We start from the raw sequence: 12,686 nt of genomic DNA on the forward strand, positions 1-12,686 counted from the left end.
GCTATACGTTCGATGTCTCTACGCGATTATAGTATTATTATTATTTCTTGTCGTGGCTATATAGGTACACGAGCAGCATATAATATGATAGTTATTATAATATATATGTATTATATCGGACGTTATTATTACAACGCGTGTATCGTTCGTAGTTATATGTACGCTGCAGAGATCCGACACCAAACTGACACAACGAGGTCTCCATCGGATGTTCATATCATATATATATAATTTACGCATATTATTATATTGTATATTGTATATACACACCATAATATATATATATAGGTACCTATATGCGTGCACTCATCATGCGCGCTGGCGTCGGTTCCGATCGCTCTTGTACAGTTGTACTTACATATTAAACCGTTTTGTTTCGATTGAATATAATATTATATATGCGCGCACGTCGGTTGTCGTATACGCATTTGTATATAATATAGGCATGTATAGGTATACGTTTTAATTAATTCTTTCGCCTTTCATGTGTCCGCCCGTCGTAATGGATTTCCGCGGGTTTGAGACAGGTATCGCGAAAGTTCATCGGACGTCGGACTCTAATCCGCAACGAGTTTTTGCCGCGGTGCAACACATTATATTATACATGGGTACTGATGCAGTATTTAATAGCTATAAACCTATATAACATATAATATATACCAACAACGTTTATAACTGATATTAGCGTTATAATAATATATAATATGTGCACCGTTGTGGTACCTTTAATAGTATAATATATTGCACTCGCGCGCTTGATCATCTTTGACTTATGCGTGCAGATCTTTCAGGTTTCATTTGAGTTCGTACGATTATACTATATTAAAACATACGTATTATATATGCATTAATGTTAAATAGTTTAAAATATAATTATTATTTAATACGTATGCCTATCCAGCTATTACCGTTATTACCGCTGTAATTGCATTCTGTATAATATTATCATCTGCGGTGTTCCGAGTCAATTCCGCGGAGACTTTAACGCCGGCTACACCGAGCATTGCTGCAGTGATAATAATATTGTATACGTAATATCGCGAAACATTAATATATTATTATATTATTATTATAGTTCAGGTACATTTTAAACTGTACATATTATTATATAGTATACTATAAATATAATAATAATGTTATTTGTATTATTTTATAATTTATTATCTCCAAGTGAAATATGACCTAAACGTTTGTGACTAGTAGCTGCGCAGCTGCCACAACGCGTGGTATATGTTTATGATATTATGTAGAGTCACATAAAATATAGTGCTGTATACTAAGCTGTATCCAAGAGATTCGATTATTTAAAACACTGCAGTTGTCCTAGAAATTTGTAACCATATACCATATTGTATAATTTATAAATACTGCACGACCGTGTTGCACTGTGGTCTGCTGCAGACAGTTCGCGGTAAATGCCAATACTGCAGCGCTATAGTCATTAAATAGGCGTGCCTGAAATTAACCTCGTCTATGTCTATAGGTATAACTAAATGAACAATATTGCCGCGGTGCCTACACAAACATTATATATTATTATATACACAGTCGATCCGATGATTATTATATATATACAGCTGTGTTGGCGTGTGTATCTTATATTCCTATACCCGTCCTATCCGCCATATATAGGGTTTATTTATAACATTTGTTTTTTTTTTTTTTTTAAACCATTCAAAGATATAACATATATTATAGTTTTTTGTGTTAACAGGAAAACCGCCTCTTTGTGACGAGGTCCGTTTTCTATCGTTAATACTTACATACCTTGCTATAATAAGTATATTATACCTCGTATATTGTATTACATTGAAAACATTGTGCTTATGCGGATATAATTATATTATGTGAGTATTGTACCCATAATATATTATAGGTATCTGATGTAAATAATACATAAAAACGTGATTATTGGGATCGTACCTTTATTATATATACCTAAACTCTGCAGTGCACACTTTCAACGTGACTACTTTATACTTTATGCTCCTTTTTTCATACGTTTAATATAACATCATAATAATTATGATAATTTTTTCAAAAAATCCGTTTAAGGTCTTAAATATAATATAGTTTTAAGCTTGAAAAAAAAAAATATAAAATTGTTAACTTATCTACATGTTATCTATACATTATAAAAGTTATGTTTAAAACTATAGTTGATAGTTGTCATGGTTAAGTTTATAATTTAAATAATGAGTGGGTGAAGAGATATCAAGTGTCATAATCATATTATTATTGAATACAAATATACGCCGCAAAAAACATTAAATCGGTTTAACCATTATTTTCAGAGATTCACAACCGACATCATTATTTCAGATATAATATGGGTAAAGAAAAGAACATGATTTGCGTTATTACCACTTACATTAAACATAAAGATAAACGTGTTCGTGTTTATTACCCCAAACATTTTTGAAAAAAGTCTCCTACTATTCATATACTTTTTCGCAACCATTCAGTTAAATAATGTTTTTAGTGAGTTTGTTTATACATGTATATAATATATATTACCCGAAGTTCATATAATAATATGGGTTTTTTTACAGGTAGGTAAGGTACCTCTGATTATTTTGAATAGTATTAGATTTTTTTGTATCGATAGCTTACTTTAACATTATTTTGATGTATTTATATTTATTCCTTGTTTAGGTATAAGTTTTACAAAATAATCATCCTGTCCATTTAAATTTATTTTCAACATAATAAGTCTATGGATATATATGTGCTGGATATTAGGTATCTATATACTAATTAGTTATATTTCAGCAGTTCGTTTCCAGTACAAATTTTACCTACTTATAAATGCATTGTCAGTGTTTACCTATTTATATACCTAAAAATGAGAGGCGTGAACTGCATATCTCTCTACAGTATATAGGTACATAGTATAGGTACCTACTATTATTGGCATATATATTATGTCAATATAATTATACGTTTCTCGTGTAAATATACTAAAGCGAATATCGTAGGTGACCTATGGTCACTGACAACTGGCCCCAAAACGAGTTTCGGGCGCGACAAAATTCTGATAATGACATTCATACAGTGTATATAATGGACTTATAACGGACGCAACGTGCACGACCCGGTCTTTACGATATATTTTATATTGTCGACGTGCCCTTTCCGCGACCCGACCACCCAAGTCCGTAAAAACAATTGCGGCTATCAATAATAACAATCATGATGATATGTTTAATGTGACTATAATTTATTTTTTCAATTAAAAAAGGCGAACATTTAAGAAAAATCCAATACATTCAAATAATTTTAATCATACACAATCTTTAAGTTATTCAAATACATTTTTTATTTCTTAATGTATATGTTTATATACCAGAGCGTAGTCGCGTAAACCAAAATAAACTATACCGTTAAAAAAGTAAAAACTTTAAAAGTTATAATAATAACAATTTTTTTTCCCAAAATGGAATCACTTAAAGGTTGAAATTATGTAAAAAAATATGTTCAAAGTCATTGGTAGTTTTTGATAAAATAATTACTCTTTATACTTTTATTTTAATATATGTATTATATAGCCTGTATTAATAGTCAATATTTTTAGATTTGTGATCATGACCTAGTACCTATATAATCTAAACTAATTGTTTAACATGTTATACCGATATCGAAATAATATTTTAATCATTTAGTCTATATTCGGTTCACTGCGGTCATACGCTAGCTATAATAATCACGTGTAGACACATAAGTACCCACATAAAACTACTTACGAAGACCGTAAAATAACGCGATCTGCAGACGTGTGCCGTGGTCCGGCCAAGCATTACAATTTGGTAGGTCACGTTAAATTATTATATTATTATATGTCGCATAAATAATAAACGCGTTGAACCCGTGGTGAGCCGTGCAGTGCACGGGCTGCAGTGTAGTAGGTCGTAAAAATTTATTATAGACTCGAAAATATTTCCGCTTATGATAGGAGGTCATAATATATTATGTACCCGTTTTAGCCGCGCAACGAACCGTTTGCGCCTGCAGTTTGATACGTTTTATTTCGCTGCATACTTTTTTCTATTCTTTCGTTTATTCATTTTTTCAACGCGCCCTATATAATTAACGTCCACACGAAAACAAATGTAACGACGATATAATATTACATATTATAGATATCTTAGCTACATATTATGTGTACTTTATACGCTCTGGTTCGTAAACATGGTGATTCACCGAGCATCCTCACCCCCGTTGATTCATTTGATGATATTAAAAATTTATTTAAAGCCTTAAAGGTCATGTTTTCAATTTTTTAAGATTTTTCGTATTACTTAAGAAGTTTTCCGTGACTGTGCAAATTTTTTTTTAATGAAAACCCTAATTTTATATTTTATAATTTAATGGGTAATTTTATTGAAAATGTTGATGTACCTTTCTTACAAAATTTGAACTACTTGCTCTCGGTTATTAAAATATTAGGATGAAAATAATCTTAAAAAATACAAAAATATTAGATGTGTGTAATATTATATTATCTAGTATTATTTTTTATTATTATAATTGGATAAATTTTATAAATTATTGATGTTTATATACTTATAGATCAATATTTACTACTGACATTTCCAAATGTCCATAGTCCCCAGATCTTGTAACCCACTATCAAGGATCTTTTATCTTTAGCGCACTAATTCGACAAATATTCATTCGAAATTAAATTTTAATACCTCAAAGTTTTCATAAAAAAATGTATATAAAAGTAGGATTTTCGTCTGAAGAACATATTCGACATAATTTCTATCATTGGAACTGGGAAAGTTAAATAATATATTGTAATAACAATGATAATATGATAATATATTAGACAATGTTTATAGGTCGTGTAACAAGTATATTATATGCAATATAATATTATATTATACGTCTGTCGGATTATTACGAATACAAATACATGTATAGGTATGCACGCTGCACATTTCATGCTAATATATGGTACCTACATAAATATTATTACATCGTATATCATATATTATTATTATAATCATCATTATATACTTGATAAGCGTAATATTATATCAAAGCAGAAAGAAGATGATGATACTATATTATAATATATTATATTGCATTTTACCAATATATAAATACACACACGCGTGCGTGAATCGTTATTCTATATAAATGTTTAAAAGTACACTTGTAGATTTACATCACATAATAGAAAATGTAAATGAACATATTATTATAATAGTTCACAATCGCCTAAAATATATGTATGTGCGCATTTACTGCAACAAGAACCGACGTGCTGTCCTGCCCTGTTACCTTGAGGGCTTCGCTTTTGCAGCATGATCGACTCTTATGTGTATATAATAATATAATAATATAATAATATGATGTTTGTATTTTGGTTCGGTTTGCTCGAAGTGACGCACAAAATATATAGAAAACTGAAATATAAAACTGTAATATCTATAGGAATTATTAGAACACGTTAATCGAAACTAACATTATATAAAAATTCCACCATCGGCATTTGTACGTCAATTGAAATACTCATCCATGTTTGTCACTGTCAATAACTATTTTATTTTTAATTATTATTTTCAAAATATTATATTGCAAAAAATCGCTATCAAATGAGTCACGTCATTATTATAATTTTTAATTTAAAAAAAATATTCAGTTACCACCGAGACTGCCGCCAATAATTACATTGCAGTTGAGATTACAGCGCTTATAATTTATGTAAAATTTTTTTTTTTAAGTTGAATTTCTTATTTCCATTAAACCTTCCAATATAGCTGAAGTGTATTATAATAGTGGTCGGACGAGCACGCGATTACGTATAGGTACAAAAATGGCGAGGCACTCAGTATGTAGATACATAAATGGGTGTGCAATATATGTGTGTGTGTCATCAGCATAGACTTGCAGCAGGGTAGTTCTATTAGCGTGCTTCCATATGGTGCATAACGTAAAATAATAACGACGTAGGTATACTACTGCATCAGTTATATGCGTCGGCATTTTCCGCCAGACTTATCGCATCGCCGTCGTATATTATTATTATTATAAATGGAAATTAATTCCATTCATCGACCGACGATGGTAGAAATACGCGTAGACTCAGACAAACATGACGATTGCGCGCACGAACGACAGGAATATACCTGCATACAAACGCACGCAGAGACGACGGCGTTTATAAGCACACACACATACGAGTGGGTTATGATTAGTATATGAACATAATAGTATTAAAAAAAGAAAAAAGAATATTTAAAAAATTATTAACATAGTAGGTACACGTATTGTCGTCGTCTCCGGTTGGTAACTATTATAATATATCAAACATAATATATGCAACTATATAAAGTTGCACCGTCGGCGGGATAACATATAGGTAATAATATATTACCTCAATACAGTTAGTTTGATGACAAAACGCGCGTGTACGAGCCTACACACGCATATTATGTATAAATACCTACATATTATACTCTTGTAATTTTAATAGGTATACACAACCACGGTATACGCATAGGTCGTATGGTCGCGAAAGACTTACATTGTCGACGGCGGTGGACGCGGTGCTTATGATATTTTTTCCATGTCGAGTACTCACAGTAGCAACTATTTAGCTTATCTACATATAGGTTATACGAATTGTTCAGTGTTTTCAATATTGCACAGGGTGAATTTTTATTCCCATCACAGAACACTCGATGTCACTTAAATTTATAACCTATAATATATAATATGAAAACAACTTTAGTTAGGCTGGATTGTAGTTAATATCATGGATCGGGAGAGGACTTTTCGTTATTTTTCGTGGTTTTTTCCACGTTTTTAACCACGAATTAACCGGTTTCAAATCAGGGTTAAAATGTACGTTTATATTGAAAAATAGTACTGAACAAGATATAATCGAATTTATTTAACACACACAAACACTATTCCTACCTAATTTTCATGCTATAATTAATATGATATTTTATGTCTTCTCGTCAAACATTATAGCGACTGCTGGTTCAACATACATAATATATGAGCACTCAATAATTCGAAAAACTCCATAAATCGAACTAAACGCCAAGTCCCCTGAGAAAACCTCTATGATTAGAAGAAAATACATGTATTCTGGTCTCCTCAAAAATTCGAAATGTCTGTCGGTGGGATACAGACTAGAATTTGAATTTTTATTCCACAAACCTCTATAATTCGAATCAAAATCTTGTTATCAGTAAGTTAGACAACGCTATGGACCAGATTCTGGCCTGCAATTTATCACAAAAAATAACAGATTTCTTTGATATGTAAACCATAATGATATGATAAAAAAATGTAAATTAATAATTGTAAAATATAAGAATATGTATTTATAATAAATAAATGTAATATGTACCTATACATACATACAATTTTTCACCTCTTTTTAATTTGAATTGATTTTTTTCCCTCGATTATTCGAACACTCATACTGTACCTACTTATAGTTTTTACATGTCATGCCTAGGCGGCTGTATTAAACATTATTTATTTTTCTGTGGTCTTAGTTTTGTTAACCTGACCTACTCTTATTGCTTATTTCGCTTATATACAAGTTATACTAAACCACCTGTATATGCGTCTATAAATAGCGATATAGTTCGCACAGCCTTATTTATTTATTTACTTACTATCATTATTATTATTATTGTTTTTATTATTTTAGTTCTTGTGAAGTTATAATAATACAGTTTGTGTATTTTCGTTGTTTCAGCACACGCTAACTGGACACTGCGCCAAAGTGATGGCTGCCAAGTTCATGGGCGAACCCAACAAAGTGGTGACCGGCAGCCACGACCGCACGCTGAAGATATACGATCTACGCGTCAGGGCATGTGAGTATATATTATTATTATATTTATGTATACACATACTCATCGTGAGTTTGTCGTGCGACGATTAGAAAACGAAGCCAATGATAATATACAATATTTATATCATATGTGAGGTTGAACATTATATATATTATAACGTGGAAGCTTTGTGTAGTTGGTGGCGGTCCAATAAACGACGTCGATATATAATATATATGCGCTGATAATCAACTCTTTGCTGTGAAATAGTATCGTATAATAATATATTATATTTATTGAGTATTTATACAGGGTGATTGTTTCGTCGTAAATCTGATACTATAATAAATAGTAAAATATATGATAATATTTACCAGCTGCAATTAGTTAACGTTATCATAATTTTTTTTTTTTTTTTAAAGAAAATATTATTTTTACATTTTTATCATCAGTATATTTTTATCTGTAGAAACAATAAGAAAAAACTTTGTTTTCTAAGATATTATTCCAATTAGTTCACACGATGAATGAGTCACCCTGTACGCGCAAAAGTGTGTCTACCGTGCAAGTTGTACGAGGTATCGTCATCACGTTGTTGTTTTTATTATATTGTTAAACTTCTCTCATTACAATATTGTGTAATTTGTTATTGAATAATAATAATATTATGTTATGTAGGCGTCGAGACCAAGTTCGCCATGTCCAGTTGCAACGACTTGGTCACATCGGAGACCGTTGGCACGACCATCATGAGCGGTCACTTTGACAAGAGGATACGGTTCTGGGACACGAGGACCGAGAAGCCACATACGGAGATTGAGGTCCAAGGACGGGTCACGTCTTTGGACTTGTCCAGAGGTAAGTGCATAATCTATACGCATAAATACATTTATACATTTACGTATTACCGTCGAGTCTCGTATATAGATTCTCATAATGTGTTATATCATGTATTACGCGATGCATCTAAAAAAAAGGTACGCTCACGCGACCATTTCAGACAAACGCTCGTGCAGTGTGCCCGGTAAATGCGTTAGATCTTATAAGGGCTGGTCCGTTATAAACATTGTTAACGTCTCTGAGGAAATTATACACTGGCCACCCCATCATTGAAAAAACGCCCGAGGCCATTTGGGCGTAAAAGACTCAAATAGCCATCAAAATTGGTCAACACAAGTACATATTAAGTAGACGACAGACTCACATAACAAAAAAATACTGTTATTTTTGCAATACAAATTACACCGCAAACTCGCATCGTATTATAAGTATACTTTATAAGTTTCACGACTGTTTCGATAATTTGTATATCTACCCACTAACCAATTATGCATTTCGGAATATTGTTATTGTACTGCAGCTCCGTTTAAATATCAAAATATAACACTGCTCGTGATTATAAAATAATTTTCTACTTTAGCGTATGGGTGATGATACTCATGATGCGCATAGAGTTAGGGTTTTAATTTAATAATTAAATATATTTGGGTGTGTGTGTAGGGGGGGTGGGAGGGGTGAGGAAGAAGTTTATTCAAAGTTTAACACACTTATCGTGAAGTAATGCTGTCTTATTAATAAATTATAAAATGCGTTTAAATTTTGAATATTTGTTTCAATAAAATAAAATATCAAATAATAATGAAAATTAGCATATATATATATATATATATAAATAATATAATATAAGCATATAAAACTTATATATTATTTTTGTACTATACGGCCGAGGTAGGGGCGTTGTTTTAACACCCAAACACCCCCTAAGTTCACTGACCTGTATAGAACTGCACGTATATTTTTACCGATATGTATAATGCACCTATATGATGAATACGCACGGCCAGATGTCATCACTTAACAATATCTACGTATCTATACGGATCGTTAAAATATGTATACGACTCGCACGATTTTTGTCTCTTTATAACGCTATTTAGCAAGACGAACCTACAACAGTCCGACTATAGGTACGTCCAAGTCTCGCCGCCGCATAATATAAAATATAATATCGATCCCGATCTATCGCGATATTTTGCACTCATTTGGTTTATCCAGAAATTTTATCTGCTGCACGCCAGAAAGGCGCGACTCCCTATAAATAAATACAATAATATTATATTATACAGTCTCGACGCGCGCAAACTATTCCATCAGATGCAGTATATATATATTATTTAGCGTTCGAGTCATTAAAATCTGCTGAGATGAATTTATCGATTTATCGCCCACCCAACCGGTGGCAGCTATATAATATAACATATAATAATATGTTGCATGATGGTTAACCATATGTGCCTGCGCGTATATAATAATGCGTGTTTAATCTGCAGGGGTGCAGCATCAGATTTCTTGCAATGTATAATATTATGATATGCATATAACAATAATATATGCACTTAAGGGTGCAGTGGATAAATTGTATGAGCTGCAAACGAGACTTTTTACTGCACCGGCCGGACAACGTTTTCTGACCAGAGAATCGCATATAGGTATACGCTGTGCGACATCATAAAAATTATCGCTCTGTCATCGGAATAAACTATATGATTTTAAAATCATTTACTTATATATACATAAAAACACGGCCTTAGATTAAAGGAGGTATATAGCTGTGTATCTTATTCTTATATCGATATAGATTGGTTTAGGTATGTATATAATATATATTATATCGATAAGTATCAGAAAGTATTTGTATATGCATCTCATAGTCAATGCATAGTTTTTCTCCAAGGAAATTGCTAATGGACCTTTGTGTATACTGCAGGACTGCTGACCCAGTGATCGGGGAAAAGTGTGGTCCCCAAAAGACCCCCCACACAAATCTGCAATTATAGGTTAGCACAATCGAACGTTGGATAATCGTTTGTATAAAAATAATATAGGTACTGCAGTTAATATTAATGCATATATCGCCTGTTCTCAATACCTATAAGTACATCACTCTATAACTTTGCAGTTAGGTCCTTTTATTGATCAGTACTTATATACATATTTTTGAGTTATGTTTGCGGCACACGACTACGCAAGATTATGACTATGACTATGTATCACTATCGGAGATTTTCAATTCTTATAAATTAAAATTTTTTAACTTTTATATTTTGCGCGTGTGCAAAAACTTAACTTTTTATTTGTATGGGTACAATGTTATCACGGACACAAAATTTATACGAATAGCATAATATAGAAAATTATAAGCATCATATTTCATCCGCGGAATAGGAACAGTCATAAGTTTGGCGCCGGCATCGCCAACGGCGCCTTAATTATAATTGCTCTTCGATTTCGCGAACCATAACGTCATTATTGCAGTATATTATATCGTGTTGGTTTTTTTATTGGATTCCGTTCGAAACTAGTTCGATGCATTTATTTTTTTATTTTTAGATGATTTCGTCGATAATATCATATCCTGAAAGTCCGAGTTATGTATTAAACAGTTACGACCCTGCCTGCACTAATGTACTGTTATATTATACTTGCTACTAAATGCTATTATATGCTCATATTATTATAATATACACTAACATGTGCGTAACACACCGATCAGATAAAACCGTTGGCTTTATATGTTTGTCTCGTATTGATATTATAAAGCACTGCGCGCGTTTGGTGTGTCAATTAGCATACGCATATACCTACGTGCGTAAATTCAAAACTGCATTTGCGGCGTAGAGAACTGTCTGCAACATGTACAGGTACATGATATACAGGTATATCGTGAAATCTACGGTAGGTATATGCATAATAATAATATAATAACAACACGGCTGCTGAAGTTTCGATCGAGTCGGAGAGATTGCCGTGTAAACATGCGCTTACGAAATTAGAACATTCAAAGACTGTGTATAGTGTGTCCGCAATAAAGCGTCAATTAATTATATTTTCATAAATCGTATACAAATGTAATGGGCACCTTTTTTAAGTTTTGCAACGTATTTTTGGAATCACACTCTATAAAGATGCTATATATAGTCATATATAATGTTAACAATTATCAGTAGTATTGTCGGTAATGCGTTTTATGATAATATAATATTGCGGTTAAAAATTATAGTTTTATAGTATTCGGCTGCAGCAGTAAACATCGCGTAATGTTTCGTTAAACACAATAATTAGACTAGCTGTTATCGTCAAAACTAATCGACCAACAAAAAATGCAACTATACAGGCAATTTCGATTTAATGTATCATATTGTACATAGCATATTTTTTTGACCGCAACATGATGCAAATACCTATATCGTGAAATCTGCAGTAGGTTATTGTACATAAATACATAATATAATATAATAACAACAAATTTGTATACAAAATTAATGTATTAGATACCTTCTATACGTCTGACAACCTTTTGATGAAACACACTATTTTATATTCATATGATGTCAAAAATTATCAGTCATGCGTTACGCATTTTATACGATAATAATACACACATTGTGGTCAAATAATTATCAGGTTAATTATGCATTTCAGCTTTAGTAAGCATCGCTCAGTTGCTGTTTCGTTGAACTTAACTAGACTGCAGCTGTCATTAAAATTAACCGACCGACAAAAAATTTACTGAAAATTTTGATCTACATCATTGTACAAAACATTTATTTTTCATGTATATTACACGACTAATGCTAATATTACTGTGCGCAACTATTTTTAATAATTGTATACAATCATTGCGCCGTAATTCCATGTTATTATAAAATTAATACCGCGATAATACATTCCATTCCAGAATTGTCCTCAATCTCAACCTCGTTACAAATGGAGTGAGAAACTATGATTAAGTAGGTGTATACAAGTGTATACTACCTGTGGCTGTGCAAAAATTTGATCATAATAAATTAATTTTACTCATTTAGAATTATGCAATAT

At 31.8% G+C, this 12,686-nt stretch overlaps 1 protein-coding gene across 1 annotated transcript in view; it reads left to right on the plus strand.

The window, feature by feature from the left end:
* Nucleotides 1–12,686, plus strand: part of Atg16 (Autophagy-related 16) — a 166,972-nt gene that overhangs the window by 137,216 nt on the left and 17,070 nt on the right. Inside the window, exons 8-9 of the mRNA XM_089228270.1 lie at nucleotides 7,730–7,850; nucleotides 8,487–8,666. Coding sequence (XP_089084396.1) covers nucleotides 7,730–7,850; nucleotides 8,487–8,666 — 301 coding nt within the window. The remainder of the gene's footprint in view (nucleotides 1–7,729; nucleotides 7,851–8,486; nucleotides 8,667–12,686) is intronic.

This window comes from Diuraphis noxia, unplaced genomic scaffold (genome assembly GCF_037042655.1).
Source record: "Diuraphis noxia isolate RWA-SAM2 unplaced genomic scaffold, SU_Dnox_SAM2 contig0005, whole genome shotgun sequence".
NCBI lineage: Eukaryota > Metazoa > Arthropoda > Insecta > Hemiptera > Aphididae > Diuraphis > Diuraphis noxia.